Below are 21,915 nucleotides of genomic sequence, written 5' to 3' on the forward strand. Positions count from 1 at the left end.
CACAGAAATCTCACCCATTTTTTCCACTTAACATTCTTTTTACCAATAAATCACACACAAATAATTCTCAAGATCAGTAAAGCACACACAAATAATCCTATCTTTCTCATGTCCGGTCCTTTCTCATTTCCTTGCACACACTATTTCTTACTCTCCTTTTAATCTGGGATGGGGTTCAACACACAAACATTCATACCTACTTTTTTTACCATCAACATACTCACGCATTTACACTGTAATCATACTGCTCGTATACTTACAATTCTTTTCTGGGAGCCAATAAGCTCTATTGTCTAAATAATTTTATACACTGTTATGAGAGTCTCATCCTCCAGGTCTGGAAATGATTACACACAGACACATTCCCACACACAAAGGATAACTCAAGGAGTGGTTCCATTCACAAATGAATGCGATTGGGGGCCCTAAACACTACCTATATGCCTCCCATAGCTCTAAGTCCAATCCAAAAAGCCAATTTAATTCTCTGGCTGCCAAACATGTTACAATTAATTTATTCTGAGCTGCAGCTGTTCCAATTAGGGTGAGACACAGGTAAAAGATATTTTTCTTTAATTCAATCCTATTCAATTCTGCATATAATTATTTTACATTATTATACATACACATCTAAGAAGTTTTAATGGAAATCACATCCTGAAAAGAATAGTAAACATTTTCTTTTTCTCTTCGTTCTTTCTACCATACACAACAGCATAAATTAACCATATCTTTGATTAGTCCCATTGTACTGTATGTAGGGACTCTATTTTAAACATGGATCTGTGTCTTGTTCCATGCTTCTGAACAGCAGCGCTAACTGTGGACTATTGAAATCAATGGGGCATGCCTTCCACATTCAACTCTGCCATCCAGTGCATCAGAAGAGAGCAGTTGCTTGCATTCTAGTTACTCCCATTGTTCTATCTCCTTAAACATTAAATAATTAAAAAGGATTAACATAAAAATTTTAAACAAATAAATTTGTGTCTCTGTTCTGGGTTTCTAGCTTGAATCTCCCCCTTTTTCTAATTGTTCCTCTAATACTTTCCTGATGGGGGTGTACAATGGCCATGGAGAATCAAAAGATTTAGCCTCTTCAGAAGGAGCTGAAGGTCCAACTGGAGAAAATTTTGGGGGTGACAATTTTTACCTGATCATAACAGGAGGGGGGCTAATAATCAATTATTGTTTTGCTGAGACATCAGAGCCAGAAGTTTCCACTGCTTGACAGCATTGATACCATCGATGTAATGTTTGGACTGGAGCCTTGGGTATCCTTAACCTGAGCATTTAGTATTCTATATACTATTCTATTAGAATACTAAATGTATTCTATTCTATTCTATTCTATTCTATTCTATTCTATTGCACTCAGGATACCATTTCCCTACCTCCACAACGAGCTTTTTTCTATCAGTCTCAGGTACTTTTGCACCTGATTTATGTAGCAAGAATCTAATTTTCTGAACATGTTTCTGCTGGTGCTGAGATAGATTGCAACCCATACTTACCATTGAAGGGTCTCGGGAGATGGAGGTGCGCACCTTAGGGGTCTGTTTCCAGACAATGGTAAATATGTTGGCTGTTGCTTACCCTGGAGGGTTGATGGCCCCTCCTTGCAGGGTTGATGTCCCTGGTTGGGCACCATGTGATGGGTTTCAAAGACCAGGCATTGTGCAGGGTGCCAAGGTGTCTGACCACATAGGTGGTGTTTATTATTTTTATACTATTTTTACAAGCAAGGAAGAGTAGCATAGATACAGTATTTGGATTGGAGAATACATACCACATGGATGAAACCTCCCAACCAATCCTTAAGAATAGTGGTGATGTTAGTGAAATGAGATCACCTATAAGTCCAGAAAGTCTGGGACTTTCCAACCCAAGATAGAGAATGAGATCATGAAAAGAGGCCCTTGTATTAGACACTGCAGTTTGCTGCTAGTGCCATTTACAGGACCTCAATAGCTACTACAACCCTCAAATTACAACCACAAATTGAGCTCCAAATTTATATTGCTAAGTGAGAAAATTGTTAAGTGAGTTTGCTAAGAAATTTGCAAAGTGAGTCCCATTTTATTTTTTAATAAAGTTTTTATTTTTAACAACAAACATACAAATGAAACATAAAACATAGAACCATCTTTCAAATACATACAGTGTGTCAGTTGGTTACAAGCTTTTGTGCTATCCTTTTTTTAACCATTACTCACAAGTTGTATAAATTCTCACCTTATTAATCATTAATCATTCATTTAACTAAACTATTTTTCCATCATTCTATACGAGATATTCTAAATTTTATTATAATTTAATCTTATACATTCATCCAGTGGTTATATATTTTATATTGTATTCTATATTCTATTAACTTTTTATTGTAAAGCTTCTTAATCTATTTCTTTACCATGTCTTTTTATCTAACAATTGATAAAATAAATCCCATATCATATAAAATTGTTTGTCTTCTTGTTCTCTGATTCAAATGTCAATTTACTCATTTTGGCACAGTCCGTGATTTTCTTAATAATTTCCTCCTGCATAGGTATTTTTTCATTTTTCCAATTCTTAGCAAATACAATTCTAGCCGCTGTTAAAACATTTACAATCAAGTATTTCAATTCTTTACAATATATTTCTGGTATAATTCCCAATAAGAATATCTCAGGTTAAAATCTATGTGTTGTTTTATCATTTTTTCAACCATGTGTGGATTATAGTCCAGTATCTTTTTGCATCCGAGCATGTCCACCACATATGATAATATGAACCAGGTATCTGATGACATTTTTTAACATTTATCCAATTAATTTTGAACATTCTCTCAATTCTCGTTGGGGATAAGTACCACTTGTAAAACATCTTATACAGATTTTCTTTATATGCAATTGACATTGTCATTTTATAATTTTGAGACCACAATTTTTGCCATTTATCTAGGTCAATCCCATATCCAAAAAATTTTCCCCATGCAATCATTGTTTCTTTAACTTGTTCTTCCTCTAATTTAAACTCCAACAAATGTCCATAAAGTTTTTTAATTACTTTTTCATCAGTATTTGTCAAAATTTTATCTGTCAGTCAACTTATCATAGATACCTTCTGTTTTAATATCTTTATCAAATCTAGATTGTATTTACAAATAAGAAAAACAATTCATTTTTACACCTGGTTCTTCCAATGCTTACATAGATTTAAGTTCACCCTTTTCATTCAATATCTCACCATATCTAATTGTTTGTTCCTTTTTATATATTATTGGATAAGAAAAAGCTTCAATAATAGATAACCATAGATAATATTGCTTTTTTATCTTCTCCCAGTTTAAAAACAATGCTTCTCGAATATAATGTCTTCTAAAATACCCCTGCGTTTTTGTTCCCTTATACCAGAGGAAGGCATGCCACTCTAACAGCAAGTCATGTCCTTCTAAATTCAAAAGTCTAGTATTCCTTAATGATATCCACTCCTTTACCCACATCAAACTCGTGGCCTGGTAATATAATTCCCAATTGGGCAAAGCAAATCCTCCTCTTATTCTTGCATCTTGTAACAGTTTATTCTCACTTCCTTCCCCTGCCAAATGCATTTTAGCACTATTTTATCTAGATCTTCAAAAAATTCTTTTCCTAGTCTAATTGGAATTGTCTGGAATAAATATAAGATTCTAGGCAATGCATTCATCTTAATTGTAGATATTCTCCTAATCAATGATAATTGTAAATTTTCCCATTTTATCATATCTGTTGCAATCTGCTGTTTGAGTTTAAGATAATTGTCCTCCTTAAGTGTGCTACATCTTGGTGTTATGTATATCCCTAAATACTTCACCTTATTTGTGACCTGGATCCCCAAACCTTCCTCCAATTCTTTCTTTCGTGTTACTAATATGTTCTTTGTTAAAATCTTTGTTTTATCTTTATTTATTTTCAAACCTGCTACTTTCCCATACTCTTCTATCTTTTCTATCAGTTTAGGTGCTGACTCCAATGGATCCTCTAATATGAATACCAGGTCATTTGCAAAAGCTTGCAATTTATACTCTTCTTTTTTAATTTTAATTCCTTTTATTTCTTTTTCTTCTCTGATGTTCCTACCATGTTTCTCACAAAATAAGGCTGGGTCTTATTTTTTTTTGACCCCCGAAAAAATGGCTAGGCCATCGTTTCAGGGGTGACTTAATTCCCCCCTCCTTGCATCCTCAGGTGGGCGGGCGGCGACAGCTTGGATGTTGACCTTGGCGTTGGTGGAGCACTTTGTATCGGGAGACCTTCCTCCACCGTTGCTTTCCCTTCTCCCTTGCTGCCGTGGCATTAGAGCAACGCCACGGCATTTGGCGCAGCCACATACGGCCAGTCAGGGCTCCTCTCTGCAACTGGAGCCCTGCGGAGACACTTGGCTTCAGGCGCTCCTGTCGCCGCCTTCCATTTGCCTTCAAAGGTAAAGCCAATTATTTTAAAAATGACACCCTACTACAACAAAGCCTCCCCTGCCCAAGAGGGCAGCCCAACCCCACGTGGGGAGGCGAATCTCCCGGGGCTGCAGCGCAGGATCGGCCCACCTCGGGAGAAGTGCCCAGCCGCCATCCCTGCCTGGTGCCAGGCAGAGCCTGAAGAGCTTCGCCTGGGGGCCCAGCGCAGCTGACAGGCGGGCCCTCCTTCCTGGCAGCAGAGCTCTCACCAAGGCAACGAGCACCACCCCACCGGACCCTCTGCTCATTCCGCCAGGGCCGTGCCAGAGCTGTGCGGGCTGGGCAGAGCCAGGAAAGCGAGCCGCAGGTGCGCGTTCTCCTGCCAAGCAAAAGAGCTGAGCCAACCTGAGCTTGGCTTTCTTCCCAAGTCCCTCCAGCGCAAACCCAAAGGTGCCACCGGGAAAGGCTGCCCGAGGCAGTGATAGCGCCCACCTGTCTGCGGACAGGGAGGTGAGCTGATGGCAGTGCTGCTTCCCTGGCTGGTGGAGAGAGCCCAAAGCCCCCCGTCCTTTCCACCCCTCACCCAGCCCGTCCCCGTCCCCACACATTTCCAAATGCTCCAGCAGCTCCAAACGCTGCAGCAGAATGGGCATCAGGCAGAGGCACTGACTCGGTGGGGCTCAGCTCAGAGGAGAACGCGACGCAGGCCATCGCCTTGCCTCCCTGTCCAAGGACGGGTGGCGCTATCACTACCTCGGGCAGCCTCTCCCAGTGGCCCCTTCAGGTTCGGGCTGGAGGGACTTGGGAAGAAAACCAAGCTCAGGTCAGCCCAGCTCTTTCATTTGGCAGGCAGACGCGCACCCGTGGCTCACTTTCCCAGCTCTACCCAGCCTGCATGGCTCCGGCACGGCCCTGGTGGGATGAGCGGAGGGCCCGGCAGGGAGGCACTCACTGCCTTGGTGAGAGCTCTGCCGTCGGGCAGGAGGGTCCGCCTGTCAGCTGTGCTGGGCGCCTCAGGTGAAGCTCTTCGCGCTCTTCCTGGTGCCAGGCAGGGATGGTGGCTGGGTGCTTCTCCCGGGGTTGGCCTGTGCTGCGGCCCCGGGAGATTCGCCTCCCCATATGGGGTTGGGCTGCCCTCTCGGGCAGGGGAGGCTTTGTTGTAATAGAGTGTCATTTTTAAAATAATTGGCTTTTCCTTCGAAGTCAAAGGGAAGGCGGCGACAGGAGCACCTGAAGTCAAGTGTCTCCGCAGGGCTCTGGTTGCAGGGAGGAGCCCTGGCTGGCCACGCATGGCTGCACCAAATGCTGCGGCGTTGCTCTAAACACTGCGGCAGCACGGGAGAAGGGAAAGCAACGGTGGCAGAAGGTCTCCTGATATGAAGTGCCCCACCAACGCAGGCAGCACCATATCCGGGCATGCAACAAAACTACTTCCTAACGGCAAGCCCCCCTGCCATTCCTCCCCCATTTTGCACGTTTAATATGGGCCTTAATTTGGGGGGAGGGGCTTAATTTGATTTTATGCCAATAAAACATGGTGGGGCTTCCTATTGGTGGAGGCCGTATTGTTGGAGAAACACGGTATTCAGCACTTCCAGTGTTAACACAAACAACAGAGGCAACAGTGGACAGCCTTGTCTAGTCCCTTTTCTTATATCTATAAAATCTGTTAACTCTCCATTTATCATAACCTTTGCAGTTTGTTCACAATGTATCATTTCTATAGCTTGGGTAAATTTTTTACCAAAATCCATTTGGTCCAGTTGTAGCAGCATAAAACGCCAATTCACATTATCAAAGGCTTTTTGTGCATCTAAAAACATCAAAGCCATTTGTTTTTCGGGATGTGCCTCATAGTATTCCAGTGTGTCTAAAATTATTCTCATATTGTCTTTGTCTCTTCAGCAGAAATCCATTTTGATCAGAATGAATAAAATTGTTTAAGCATCTTTTCAGTCTTTCTTCCAGAATTGAAGCAAAAATTTTATAATCTGAGTTTAATAGGGATATAGGTCTGTAATTTTTAGATTGGTGTGGGTCTGTGTCCTTTTTCAGTACAAGTGTAATATATGCTTCTGACCATGTTTTGGGTATTCTCTTTCTTGTCATAATTTCATTCATAACTTCTAATAAGTGAAGATTCAATGTTTCCTGAAACGTCTTATAAAATTCCACTGGCAAACAGTCCGGACCTGGTGCTTTCCCAATATTTTGCTTTTTTAAAGCTTCTGTTAATTCTATCATTATGTTACTTTCTAACATTATTTCAATATTTTTGGGTATCTAGGGCAGTTTTGCTTCCTGTAAATATTGTTGAATTTTTTCTTCCTGAACATTCTCTTGATGGTACAATTTTCCATAATAATCTTGAATCATGTTTTTCTTCTCCTCATTTCCATAGCATACATGTCCTTGTTCGTTTATCAATTGATTTATCCTTCTTGAATCTCTTTCCTTTCTCAATTTATATGTTAGCCATCTGCCTGGTTTATTTGCATCTTCAAAATAGTTCTGCTTAGCATTTTTATTTTTTTGTGCTACTTTCTCTTTTTCCATTAGCCCCATTTTATGTTTAGTTATGTCCATTTTAATTTTAATATACTTTTTTTGTGGACATTTCTGTAGCTCTTTTTCCAGCCTCTTATAGTCATCTTCCAATGTTTTAATGATTTTTCTCTGCTTTATGTTTCTTTTCCCTGTATAATCCTTTATCAAGCCTCTTGTATAAGCCTTCGTGTTCCAAAGGTTCTGTAATGATGTATCCTCTTTTTTGTTTTCTTTAAAGAAAAAAGTCAGTTCTCTCTCAATTTTCTGTTTAAAATCTTTTTCCTTTAATATCATATTATTTAAAGTCCGTCTAGATCTCCTTTTTTGTCCTTTCCATACGAGTGTTATTGGATTATGATCTGCCCAGGTACTTGTTTCTATTTCAATGTCTTGTATGTTAGAGAACAATCCATATCATATCTATTCTGGACCATGGTGCATGTCTATTTGAATAAAAAGTATATTGTTTATTTTCCGCATTTCTCTCAGTCTGATTTTATGACTTCTTGCCAACATTTGCTAAGTGAATCACTGCAGTTGTTAAATTGGTAACATGATTTCAGTAAATTTGGTTTCCCCATTGACTGCTTGTAAGAAGGCCACAAAAGATGATCACGTGACTGGGAGCACTGCGACATCATAAATATGAGTCACTTGTCAAGCATCCAAATATAAATCACATGACCATGGAAATGCTGCAACTGTCATAAATGTAAAAAATGGACATGTCACTTTTTTCAGTGTCATAAGTTCAAATGGTCACTAAGTGAACTGTTGTAAGTTGAAATTAGGAGGGAGGGAGGGAGGGAGGGAGGGTATAATGTGAGGGAAGTCCTGCCTTAGCACTTGGCCACCACAGATGCCCCCCCCCCCCAAGTTCCATGTCATGCCCACTATGGCCCTCCGAGGTCAAACACAACCCAGATGTGGGCCTCAATGAAATTGAGTTGGACATCCCTGCTTTAGGATAACAATCTTGCTGTCCTCTTTTCCACTGTATCCCCTCTATTTTTTCCTCGTATCTCAAAATAAAAGCTTATAAAGTAGGACTGGGACAAACGCTTTTGGGGCCTGTCCGAATAAGCTTCGCCACAATGATCCGAGGGAAGAGCATATGGTGCATTTGCACTTTGGTTCGGAAAAATACAAACATTTGGGAGAAAATGTTCTGCCCGAACTCGTTGCCCGCCCGCGTGGTTTAGTTTTAATTGTCCGGTTAATTGAGAGGAGTGCTTAGCGTAAATCTGGAAACTCAGCCAAGCCCCGAAGCAACCCTTTGCGTTTTGCTCTCTGCGTCCCAGGAGTAACGAAAGGCTGCTTTCGGGACCAAGGGCAACCGTCACGAATCCTTCTTGGCACGCAGTCGCAAGCAGCTTGCCGAACAGTCGCTGATGCCCGGGGCAAAAAAAAAAAAAGAAAGAAAGCGAGCACGAGCAGGTTGCCACACGTTAAACCAAAAGTTAGCGAGAGTCGCGGAGAGAAGGAATGTACACCTGGAAAGCGTTAGAAGCTATGCAGCCGCTCAAGCTCCCTAGTTTTCAGCAATTGCGCTCTCTATACCTGGCGCTCGTATCCCTCTCCCGCCTCTCCAATTCTTTAACGACGCGTCAGGTGTCGCGCAGTTGCCGAGTGCGCCTGTGCGGTGGCGGCCGCGCAGCAGCAGCAGCAAGCATTATACTATTATCATCGGTTACGGTACTTTAAGCGCGGTACCAGGCGACTGGGGAGAAAAGTAAGCGGTAGCATCTAGGGCGCCGGAGGGTGAAGATGGCGGAGCCGGGAACACCCCGAACGTCTCCCTTGTATTCGCGGGCTTCAGGTAGGGGCACAGGACTAGATGACATGATCCTCTGTGGGTGTGGTTTGTAAGCGAAGGCACCGACTTTGTGGGGAAGCCTGCTGCCTGGGTGAGACTTCTCTGTCTTCCCCGCTGGCTCTCCGGGTTCCCTCGGAGCAAGTGTCCTTTCGTTCTTGGTGCCCAAATTGTAGTCGCAACCCGGTGTTCCTGTTGTTCGGTTCCAGACCAACCCCCATAAAGACCCGCTCCGTAGTAGCGAGATTGGTTTGCGAGGGGGTGGGTGTGTGCAGTGGCATTTGGCAGGCAGGTTCGTTGGAAATGGCTACGTGGGAAGCAAACAGTCTAGGGAAGGTTAGGGAATGGAAGGTTGGTTGGATGAGTGGAGGCCTTGCGGGAAGTGGAGGTGAGGACCGAAGAAGCAGAAGGCTATTTTATTCCTAGTCTTCGGAGATATTAACTAGCCTAGGAAAAGGTGGAGCAGTGAGAAGTAGGATGAACAATCGATATTCGGGCGGTAGGGCGTTTTCGTCCAGACAGCAGTCCGTTTTTTAATTCTCCAGCCAAAGGCTTAGAAAATGCTGGGAAGCGATTCCTTTGGCAGAAGAGAAGGTGAAATACATCCTTGTCGCTAGAAATGATAAAAAGATGTTTAAATTCCTTGCGTGTCTTAACTACACTTGGCTAAATAAAGTCTTTTATTCTATTCTAAACTGTAATGGTTTGCTTTCCTCTGTGCCTCTGCCGCCAGGTTTTATTCGACATTGATTGACATGGGTAGGAGCAGGAAACTAGCATCTTTAGGGAGGTTGAGGTTAAATGGGTGAATACACACTGGAAAGATGAACATTTGAGTTTTAAATAAATTATTTTAAATAGTTTCTACATGTTCTTTTCTTTCTTTAAACCTGTTGGATTGGCCTCTACAGCCAGATTTTGTTCCACATTCACTGGCATGGGAAGGAACAGGAAACTAGTATCTTTAGGGAGCTTAAGATTAAGTGGCTGAATACACACTGGCAAGATGAATATTTTAATTTTAAGAGTTCATTTTAAATAGTTTCTGTGTGTTCTATTCTGACTCTAAACCTGTTGGATTGGAGTTGCAAAGCACTTCCATACAGAAGAGACATTACTCAATCATAGAATATGCTGCCAAGTACTTGGGATGGTGCTCTTAATTAAGGGAAGGACTTGACTAAATTTCAGCATTGTTCTGCTCTTTTTTATGAAGGTGTGCAAAAAAATATGAGGCAGAGATTATTTCCTACCTCCTCCAAGGTAGTAAAGCACATTTTTATTTAGCTGGTAATTCTGCAAAAGAAAATACAGTAATAGAGATCTGCTTGCATCTAACCAGTGGCTTGATTCACACATTGGACTATTACAATATGGTTTGTTTAAGTTTTGGCTTAGTATGATACAGTATTGGTAACAATTATACCTTGTCCAACAGACTCTGATTAAAGAAACAGTTTAGAATGATATACAAACGAATATATTCTAAGTTACAATTTTATCTAAATTGTGGTATTATAGTTTATAGAAAGATATACAGTAGTAAGTTGCAGTAGTAGCCAGGCTGTTTTTTACTAGATAAATAATATATGATCAAATAGAAACTTTTTGAGGTTGAATTTAATTCCAGCTATAATGAATTGAGCAGTGGTGGGATTCAAATATTGTTGCCATTGGTTTGGTGGGTGTGGCTTGGTGGGTGCGCTTTGCACGCATGCACACACTTTGCATGCATGTGCATGCCAAATGTGCACTTTGTGCAGGCGCAGAGGCGTTTGCATAGGCACAGAGGCATTCTAATTCACCTCCTTCAAGTCTGCACGATCCCGGTCACTTCAACATCTGCCGTGCAGCACTCTTCTATGCCGCACAAAGCATCTGCACTTCAAATTCAGCGGATAAAGGTGAGTATGGGAGCCCGGGCAGGTGGGTGGGTCCAACAGCAGAGCCAGCAAGCAGTGAAGAGAACCGGTTTGGTCTCTGCTGCTCATCACTCCCACCGGCTCTCCAGTACTGGGCAGAACCAGTCGAATACCACCACTGGAATTGAATTAGTTAAACATGAGTCTTAATGCCTTTAAATGTGTTTTAAATGTTTATATTTGAAATTAATCATTAAGTAAAACTTGGTACTTGGCTTTAAATCTTGTATGAATTTTCCTGACCTTATGACATCATACTTTGGATGCACTATGTAGACACATGTTTTTATTTATCTACAACATTAATGTACTAAGTAAGTCAGAACTTAATATTCTGTTACAATTAGAAAGGAGCCCAAGCAAATTGCCAGGGAAGGTCTTTTTCTTCTATATGTCCAGAGGAAGAACAAACATGTATTTGTCTGGTTTTGGTTTGCTACTATTTGAGATCCAGAAGTTGTGGCAAAAAATAAACTTTTATTTTGATAGGATAGAATGTGTAATTGACATGTCGCCAAATTATTGATTTTTTTAAATTGGACATATATACATACATAATATACATTCAATTTCATTGAAAGCCGCAATGAGTACACCATGCCTCTGTGCATGGCTTTCATTGACTACGAAAAGGCTTTTGACTCAGTGTTTCAGCAAGCAATAATTAATGCATTGCTCAATCAAGGCTTAGACATTGCTTACATAAACTTACTACAATCAATGTATGAAAAAACAATGGTGACAATTTGTCCTAATTATATTAAAGTGAAAATCAACATAGAATGAGGTGTATGACAAGGTGACACAATATCACCTATCCATTTCTTAGCCTGCCTTGAAAAGGTATTTTGCAAACTAGACTGGGCAAAAGATGGAGTAAAAATCAATGGCACCTGTTTAAATCACTTAAGATTTGCAGAAGGTTGTGTTCTCTTCTCACAAGACTCAGAAGAGCTTCAAAGACACATACAAGAGCTGCACAAAGCAGGAGAACTATTTGGCTTAAAAATAAACCTGAAAAAGAGCTAGGTTATGTTTAATAAATCCATCCAAGAAAGAAAAAAATTATATCTGGAGAAGTAGCCATAGTAGACTATTACATACCTTGGCCAACAGATCGCAATGGCAAAGGTACAATAAAAGAAATCAAACGTGTTAAATGTGATTGCCAGGCAGCTAAGCATAATTTTCAAGAACAACTTCCCCCTATGCCTGAAGAGAATTGTTTTGATCAGTGTGTGCTACCTGCTCTAACATATGTCTAAACATGGACACTAACCTCACAATTGATACAAAAGCTACGAGTGGCACAAAGAGCCATGGAAAGATACATACTCGGCATTACAAGGCAAGATAGAAAGACCTGCACATGGATTAGAGAACAAATGAAAGTATACAATAAGATCAAGAGAGTAAAAGAATTGAAATGGAAATGGCCTGGTCACTTAGCAAGAAGAACTGGTGGCAGGTGGACCAAGACATTTGGAATGGATCCCACTTGATAAAAAGCATCCACGAAAGAAACCTAAAACAAGAGAGATTGATGAAATCAGCAAGTATTGTGGGCCCAATTGGCAAAAGAAAACTCAGGGCTGTATTGGTTGGAAACATGCAGAAGTGGACAGACAATGGCTAAAATTATGATAATGATGACATACACGCACATATTATTCCCACACATTTAGGATAAGCACCACACTAAGCAGAAGTAAGAAAGAGTAACCTAAAGAAACAAGAAATATAGCTAAATCTAGTGAACATCAGATAAATCTTTATAAATCATCCTGTTTTCATCATACTAAACTGCTTTATATATTGTCTTTTGCTATTTAAACTTCTCATCTCTGAAGATTTTATCCATTTCACCCAACTACTATTTTCTTGGTCTTCTCCTTCCTCTTAGCCCATTCACTCTTATGTCTGTGTAATGGTTTGATTCTTTTGCATTTTCTTTGTATACCGATTCATCTCAAATATTAGTTGATAATCAGCACTCAGTTCTTGATCCTGTCACTTCTTGTTTTAGTATACACATCTCTTAAGTACTGCACTCTCATTGCATTTGATATTTCTATTTCTCTTGACATACTCAACTCTTATTTATATGTAACAAAGCTGGTAAAACATTATTATATATATATAGCCTTCTCTACTTTTGCCAAACATTCATTCCTTTCCAATCTTTCTACTACATTTCTACTTTTATCTCTAATAAACATTCTAACAGAATGCACAAATTAATCTACTTGGTCTAACTTTTCACTTTTATTGTAATCATTTTAATTTGGATTGATACAAATAATTTTCCCTGTATTTTGGTTTCAGTGCTTTCATTTTTAATATATAATTTTATTAAGAATTTTAATTTTAATTTAATTATTATATAAAATCTGGTATATGTTAAACTTAAAGAAAAAATAAAAGTAAAAAGTACAAGAAAAAGATATAATACAGAAAAATATATAATGAAGTGACTTCTAATCTTCATCAAACAAATATAAACTTCTAAACTTCTGGACCTTGGGCTTTCTAATTCAATCTGCCTTTGGATTATGGATTTCCTGTCTGGCCGCTCACAGAGGGTCAGATTAGGTAATCATACCTCGTCAGCCCTTATTCTTAACACTGGTACACCACAGGGTTACCTGTTGAGTCCCTTACTCTATACTCTTTATGTACATGACTGCATTCCCACTCACGTTAGTAATACTATTGCTAAATTTGCAGATGATACAACAGTGATGGGACTTATCTCCGGGGGGATGAGTCTGCCTACTGAGATGAGGTGGACCAGTTGCTTTCATGGTGTGGAGACAACAACTTGGTTCTCAACACCAATAAGACCAAGGAGCTTATAGTGGATTATAGAAGGAACAGATCAGACATCCAGACCTTGCTTATCAATGGAGACCAAGTGAAGCAAGTGGCCAGTTTTAAATTTCTGGGTGTTACCTTAAAAGAGGACCTGACCTGGGGTGCCCACATTGCAGCCCTGGTCAAAAGGGCCCAGCAGAGATTATACTACCTGGGGCTTCTCAGAAAACAACAACTGAATGAAAAACTGCTGGTGACCCTCTACCACTCCACCATAGAGAGCATTTTAACATACTGCACCTCTGTATGGTTTGCCAATTGCACAGTGGCAGATAGGAAAGCACTCCAGAGGGTTAATGTCATTGCCCAGAAGATCATTGGTTGCCCTCTTCTCTCTTTGGAAGAGCTTTATAGCTCCCGCTGCCTTAAGAAAGTTCAAAACATTCTCAAAGATTCATCTCATCCTGGGAACCCTTTTTTTGAACTATTACCACCTGGCAGTCATGCACACACACACACATACACACACAACATCCCACACAGTCACATGACTGAGGTTCTGTATTTTTTTTCAGCTTTATCTTAACTTCATAGAATAGAATTTTTTTCTTCTCGAGAGAGTCTATCAAGTCTCCTTTCCTGAGGAAGTTCTCAGCTTTATTTATATCTATTAAAAAAAGTTGTGTTATTCTGTTAGACGTAAATTGGTCTGAAGCAAATCTTCCCTGATTAAATTTTCCCTTACTGAGATAGCTATCATATCCTTTTTTCTTGAAGAATTCTCAGCCTTGTAATATCCATAAAGCAAGAGTCCCAATCTTGACCTCTTAAAAATTGTGAATTTACTTGAATCACTTGTTTCAGTTGCACTGGGAGGGTTGTACTCATACGAGAACATTCTGAAGTTACAGTTAGGTTATCTGCATTATCCGATATTTATAAAGTTGACACAGTAGGTTGATACTTTTCTACATTTTCTACACCTGGTTGTGTTTCTTGTTATTTTTAATGTCTTCTATAGGATTAATATATTTTGGCTGATTCACAAAATGACAATCTTCTCCAATGACTGGTCAAGAATATCTTTAATAACTGATACCAGCTCAGAATTAGGCATCCTTGTAGCTCCCTCTAGTGGCCAGAGACTGTTATTTATTTATTTATTTATTTATTTATTCATTTATTTATTTTTTCAGCCAATTGGCAGATTTATTTATTTATTTGATTTGATTTGATTTGTCAGTTGCTTACAAAATAATAGGTATAAGAATAAACATGAGTATGAATACAGGAAATAGGTACAAATAAATGGGGACAATAGGACAGGGATAGTAGGCATGATTGTGCACTTATGCACACCCCTTACAGACCTTAGGAATTGGGTGAGGTAAATAGTGGATAGTTTAAAGGTAAAGGAGTGGGGGTTTGAGGATGTAACATTGGCTGTCGCGTTGAGCGACCGGTCTGTTGTTTCGCCTTTCTGGTTGATTGCTGAATTCCTCTCAGAAAATAACCTCTCCAGGGTGAGATTTAAAGTAGCCCTCGCAAGGGCGAGACAGTGGGACCCTCGCAAGGGTGAGGCCAGGCAAGACTCACAAAAGAGTGATTGCCAAGCAAGCACAAGAAATAAAACACACAAAACACAAGAAATCTTCAAAATGAGGCAGCACTTTGAGCCTGGGGTAGATGGGATTCCCTGGCTGCCCTCGAACAGATGGAAAAAATCCAGGCCTCTCTGCTTCTCCTGCTCATTTCTTCTCCTTTCTCCTCCTTCTTTTCCCCCAGGCTTTTTGCTGTCCTCTTTTATTGTGCTCATTCAAGGAGGGGGTGAAAGAGGAAATTTACAGAAAGGTAAAGAGATACAATGTTAATCTTTTTGACCAGTTTACGTGACATGAGTCATATACTCTATAGCTGTTATTTTGTAACTGTTATAGACAGGCATATCTCCTTGGAATACACATTATTGTCTGGGGTTATTCTTTTATTTAACTTCCTCCCTGTCAGTGCTTCCCTGCTGAGCTGAATACGTGCCTTCCAGCAAGATTTCTTTTTATGGAAAAATACAAGACAGAACCAATGTAAAATAGTCACAATTCCTCCTTTCTTTTATTTATTTTTGTGCTCATGACTCTAGATAGAGTTCTTTCTCCTCCAGAGTAGTCTCACAAGGTGGCAACAAGCCCTTCGGTTTGTTGATGCCTTGCAGAACCAGCTCATACGAGGAGAAGTCCTCATCCCCGAGTCGTGGCTGGACCTAGTTAAGAAATTTTCTTTGGGAGAAAAGAAGTTATTAATGTCTATTTCCTCCTCTGACTCTTGGTCAGAGTACCATTCCAACAGCGGTTTTTTGACCAGATCTTTTGATTCAATGCTGGATGTAAGAAAGCTAACTGTTTTTTGAGTATTGTTAATTTCATTGTCAAGTGTTTTCAAACGATCCCTCAATAATTTTAGTAAACCTCCTATTACACATGGACCAATAGTACATGCAAGAAGCAATAACACAAGAGGACCTATTAAGGCTGATAAGAGTGTTGTTAACCAGGGAGAAAAATTAAACATGCTTTGATACCATGACTGTCCTTGTTGTAATGGATTCACCTGAATATTGGGTTTTTGTAGAAAGTTTGATTTCAAATTGTGATTGGGACCAATATCATAATTAGACATAGATATAGAAAGACGAATTGTAAAAATATTCCCTTCATCTCCTAGACCATCCCACTGACGTCCTCCCCAAGTAAACCCAACCATCCATTGTTTTTTTGTAAGTGTCTTTCCTTTTGCAGTAAATGTGATTCTGAGTGGATTTAGTCTCTGTCCACAACAAGGCATTGAAGAGCAGGGAAGATGTTCTTGAGCACGGGTAATATGAATATAGTCATTTTTGGTAGGTGCTTCCCACCAGATATGACCTGTGGATACACAACTCCAATTTTTACAATATCTGTCAACTACCCCACCGCAGGCAGCACGAGAAGCACCAGTACTGTGAGCAGGACAAAAATATAGTCTAAAGTTGTGAATAGGTGCTGGAGAACAGGAGCCTTGCTTGTCCCATATATCAGCTTGTAGTTCTTTATCTGCAAATTTTTCTACCCCTGTCCCCATTTCAGCAAAATCCATGAAAAGCTGAGGAAACCATGGCCATCTAGTATAATTAGTGGTGGTGTTTAAAATTTTTCCTTGAAAATCAAGGATAGTCCAGGTATATTTTTGAGGTTGATGTTCATTTGTAGAAGGTTGTATGCTTCGAGGAATGCGATGATAGCCAAATCTTGGAACAGCACGAGATGCAGACCGCTTAGAGATGGAGTTGTCAGCGATGAAGACAGGATACCCAAGATGGCGAGCTCGAATGGGAGCTGTAGTCTTACGATGAGTGTCATCAGGGATGAGGTGGCGTCTTCGCACGACAGATGTTTTGTAGTGAACAGGAACCCAGGAAGATGAATGATGCAATATGCATTTGGTGACATCACAGGGTGGAAAGCAGCAACGAAGATGCCATTGCAGTTTGTCTCCAGGAAAGTTGTCTCAGAATTAGCTTGAGATGGCAATGTAGGAAAAGCAGAGGATAGTGGAGGAGATGCCAGTGAAGGAGTGGAAAGTAATAGAACAGTGTGATTAAAGTATGTGTGATTGTGAAAAAATCCTAAGCAAGAATAAGATCCTATAGTAGATAGAGTAACATGTATAGTTAAAAATATTAAACAAGGAGAATAGTAATAGTGAACAGTAATGTCAGAAGTAGGCGAAAGAAAGCTACCATTGTGTTGGAAAACATAATTACATGTAGAAAGGAGATTATCTTTAAAAATAAAGGTAACAGTGTCAGCAAGAAAAGTAAATATAGCATCAGGAGATGCCCTGAATTGAGAAAAGACAGGAAATATTGATATCAGAAGAAAAATTAGAGTTAGAGTCAGGTTTGCCATGGTAAGGTCTGACACAGCGAGCAGGAACCCAAAGCACTCGATCAGGAAGTTGGACAGCAGCGTAACCTTTTCCCCAGGTGATGAGCTGTGCAGGACCTTTCCACGCAGGATCTGGAAGCTGTCTGAAATAAACAAGAGGACGGGAAGAGGGAACTACTGGCTTGGTGAAGTGGCGAGAAGCCGCTGTGGAAGAAGGAGAGCCAGTAAGATTAAGAAAGTTAAGAGAATAGAGAGTAATGTTCAAGATGTTTTGTAACGCCGGAGGTTCGGGGCCTAAGCCTTTTTCCCTATTTGCCGATCAAGGGCATTTTTCAGAGTTTGGTTTGCCCTTTCCACAATAGCCTGACCTTGGCTATTGAAAGGTATGCCAAATTTATGTGTGATGGCCCACTTATGGCAAAACTCAGCAAAGGAGAACTGACATAAGCAGGACCATTATCTGTTTTGAGAATTTTTGGACATCCCAACGTTACGAATGATCGAATACAGTGATTAATAACATTTTTAGTAGCCTCTCCTCTTTGTAATGTTGCCATAATAAACCCTGAATATGTATCAACTGATACATGAATGTATTTCCAGGGAGCAAAGGGAGGATAATGAGTTACATCCATTTGCCATGTATCACAGGCTTGAGTACCCCTAGGATTAACACCTTCAGGGATACCTTTGGCCTGCAAGCTACATGTTGGACATTGTTGAATTATTGCTGTGGCTTCTTGATACGTAATCCCAAATTGCTGTACCAAGGCCTTCTTATTTTGATGGAAATAGTCATGACTCTCCCCAGCTGAAAGCTGTTGTGGAAGAGGAGAGGAGGCCATAATTTTACAAGCCTCATCTGCCATATGATTGCCTTCTGCCAGGAATCCAGGCAATTGCTGATGACTTCTGATATGAGCTACAAATAAAGGTTTCCCTCGCTTTTTCAGCAGTGTCTGAAGCTGTAAAAAAAGTGTCATGAGAGAAGGAGGGGTAATAGGAGAAATATATGCATCGAAAATATGAGCAACCATCTGAGTAACATACATGCTATCAGATATTACATTTAAAGATTCCTGTGGAAAAGAGACAAGGCCAAAGAAAAAGCAGCTAACTCTGCTTGTTGTGCTGAGTTCTGTGGGGCAGTTAAACGTTTGTTCCATTGAGCATTTTCACACCATGCACATGCTCCAATATTTTTTGAACCGTCAGTAAAGACAGTTAAGCCTTCCTTCAATGGCTGTTGGACAAAAGGTGATTGTAAAACAAAAGGAACTGTCTTCAACACCTGCAGTCGTGAATCAGATGGAAGGTGGCATGACACTTGGCCACACCAATCTTCCAATGCATCCTGCAGTGTTGTGGAAGTCTGAAAAAGAGGTTCCCTATTGACTAATCTTAAAAGGAATATACAATGTAAAAATATCCATTCCCATCAGGGCTTTGGTTCTCTTGCGCCCTTTTTGTATAAGAAAAGCCATTTGTGCTGCTTTAGTAAAAATAGAGGTTTTTGGAGTATGTGGTAGGTGTAACCATTCCAAGAAATGAAGATTTTTGCATTAGATACTTGAACAATTATTGCAGTCAGTAATTGATGAGTGGAAATAATAGCAAGAGAAGGTGGTGTGTCTGCAAGTGCACGGTTTACCCATTGAGTTGCTAGGGCTGTGTTTACTTGCTTTAAAGCTTCTAGATGCTGAGCTGAGAGATAGACCTTATCTGCAGGATTTTTTAATCCTACTAGTGCTTGAAAAAGCGGTGATAGCATCTGTGTAGTTAGAGCAAGATATGGTCTAGCCCAGTTAATAACTCCCAAGTACTGTTGTAATTGAACCAATGTGGTTGGCTGTGGAAGTGTGAGTGAAGGAATATGTGGAGATGCTGAGGAAGCTAAAACCTTGTGACCTAAATATTGCATTGGGTAGTGAGACTGGATTTTTTCAGGTGCTATATGTAACCCTGCTTTTGCTAATGTGGTCAAGAGGATCGGAAAAGTTTTTTGGCCCATCAGCTGCAATTAAGATATCATCCATGTAATGATATACAAGAAAATTAGGAAATTGAGATCTATAAGGATGCAGAGCCTCATTGACAAAATATTGACACATAGTTGGTGAATTAAGCATACCTTGTGGAAGAACTTTCCATTGATATCTAGATGTGGGTTTAGAGTTATTGAGTTCTGGCACTGTAAATGCAAAGATGATTCTATCCTTTTGTGCCAGAGGTATAGAAAAGAAACAGTCCTTTAAATCTATTATTATGAGATCAAATCCAGCTGGGATCAAATTAGGATTAGGCAGACCACATTGCAGTGGCCCCATAGGTTGAATAATCTTATTTAAGGCTCTAAGATCACTAATCAGACGGTATTTGCCAGATTTCTTTTTAATTACAAAGACTGGGGTGTTATAAGGACTGGTGGATGGTTCAATATGTCCCTCTATTAACTGTTGATGGACAAGGAGATGTAAAGCCTCCAATTTTTCTTTGGTGAGAGGCCATTGATCCACCCACACAGGAATAGATGTTTTAAGAGTAAGAGATAAAGGAGAAATAAACATTTTGATAGAAAAACTATGGTATCTGAATATAAGCTTGAAATTGAGAAAGTAAATCACGTCCCCAAAGATTGCAATGTAGAGGAAGGATATAGGGTTTAAGATAAGCAGTTAAGGTAGAATGCTCAGTAGAAGCAGAGAGCCAATGAGAGCTGACCTTAGCAGCTTGAGCACCACCTACGCCCTGCACTGAAGAAGCCTCTGTAAGAGACCAAGAAGAGGGCCATTCGTTAGAATGGATAACAGAAACATCTGCTCCGGTGTCAATCAGACCTTCAAAAATTCGACCATTGAGTGTAACAGAAAGAGTTGGTTTTGAAGCTTGAACAGGTTTCTGTAATGCAAGCAAAGAAGGAGGTTCAAAAAGAGGCAGAATTATAAGTGTAGCAACTACTGTCCCCCTTTTTAAAGAAAAGCAACGATCTCCTATTGCAGCCAATGCAAGGTTATTAAGAGCAGAAGAATCATATAAGTAAGGAGCTGCAACCACACCCTCTATTGTAAGAGAAGAATTGGGAATAAGCAAGACAGGTGTGGAAGGAGGAAGAGGTTTGAAAAGCGTTGCAGTTAAAGGAAGAGTAAAAACAGCACCAGGATCATCATACACAAGATCCTCTAACAATACCACAGGAAACGTTGTGGCAGTTAGTTCAGCCTTTGTGGCGGGGCTAGCTGAAGACCCCTCAATTAGTTTCCCGAAGGCTGTGAAGGAGAAGGATTAGAATAACAATTTGAAGCCCAATGATAGCCTTTCCTGCAGCGAGGACAGATAGTTTTTGGTTTAATTGAAGAGGGTGGACCTCTGGTTTGGCCACGAAAAGCAGCTCCTCCCCCTGGCTTACGACATTGATTTTTAAAATGTCCTGGCTTGCCACAGTTAAAACAATTGCCATTGCGTGTTAAAGCAAAAGCATCAGGAGGAGAAGTGGTAGCAGAATTAGGATTTGGTAATGAAGCTGTGATTGCATTAGCAAGCATATTCATTTTATGAGTAGTTGTTCCTACAATTCTACAGAGTTGTAAAAACTCAGCCAAAGTCACTCCTGGCTTATTAGCAACTGGCTGTAGAATTTTTTGACAATCATGATTAGCATTTGAATAAGCCAATTTTATAAGTAATTCTTGTTTTGCAACAGGATTATCTATCTGTCTATCTAAGGCTGTCTGAAGCCGGCTTATGAATGAGGCATAAGGTTCTTCAGGTTCTTGCATAATTTTTAAAAATGCTTGAATGGACTGAGAATCTGAATCACCCACTCGCTTTAAAGCATTCATAGCACACATATGAATAATGGCAAAACTACGACGAGGAGAATTTTGTTGTTGTGCTAGAGTAGAAAATTGACCTTTCCCCAATAACTGATTTTCAGTTACTCCAGCAGGCAAACCCCTATGGATTTCAGCCTCAATAGCTTTTTCATATTCAGATTGCCACACAACATATTGTGCTGGAGTCATAAGCATAGAAAAAAGCATTTTCCAATCATACAATAACATAACTGTATTAGCTGTAACCAAAGAATCAAGTATTCCCTAGTAAAAGGAGAATGCAATCCATAAGTTGTAACTGCATCTTTTATATTTTTCAAAACTTTAAACTCAATGTTACTATGAACATTGCCTCCTCCCCAGGGATGATAGTCATAGGATAAGCAGAAGGTTCTTCTGTTTCTAAAGATAGAGGTGATGACAAAAGATTGGTTATGATTCCTCCCATAGGATTCATAATAGGAGAATCAGAAAGAGAAGGAAGAGGAGGAGGAGGGGGATGAGGGGGGGAAGAAATATCTGAATAAGGAGGTGGTAAGGAAGAGTTTGATTCCAAATGAGCTGCAAGAGGCTTAGAAGTTTTTGAATTAGAAGAGTGGGAGTCAGAAGAAACAGGAGAAAAGGAATTTTCAGGAAGACTAGAAGGAGGATA

General features: G+C 40.1%; 1 protein-coding gene across 16 annotated transcripts in view; it reads left to right on the forward strand.

The window, feature by feature from the left end:
* The first annotated feature begins 8,592 nt into the window (after window positions 1-8,592).
* The window catches only part of MAP7D2 (MAP7 domain containing 2), an 81,001-nt gene continuing 67,678 nt past the window's right edge, over window positions 8,593-21,915 (forward strand). For 14 of the 16 annotated variants that reach the window (XM_087938210.1, XM_087938211.1, XM_087938212.1 and 11 more), the window contains exon 1: window positions 8,593-8,780. In XM_087938210.1, coding sequence (XP_087794336.1) covers window positions 8,729-8,780 — 52 coding nt within the window. In that variant the 5' untranslated portion in view covers window positions 8,593-8,728. The remainder of the gene's footprint in view (window positions 8,781-21,915) is intronic. The other 2 variants (XM_087938214.1, XM_087938217.1) reach the window with 1 other exon arrangement.

This window comes from Pseudonaja textilis, chromosome 8, assembly GCF_049901715.1.
Source record: "Pseudonaja textilis isolate UNSWEBS1 chromosome 8, rPseTex1.2, whole genome shotgun sequence".
In the NCBI taxonomy this organism is placed as follows: Eukaryota; Metazoa; Chordata; class Lepidosauria; order Squamata; family Elapidae; genus Pseudonaja; species Pseudonaja textilis.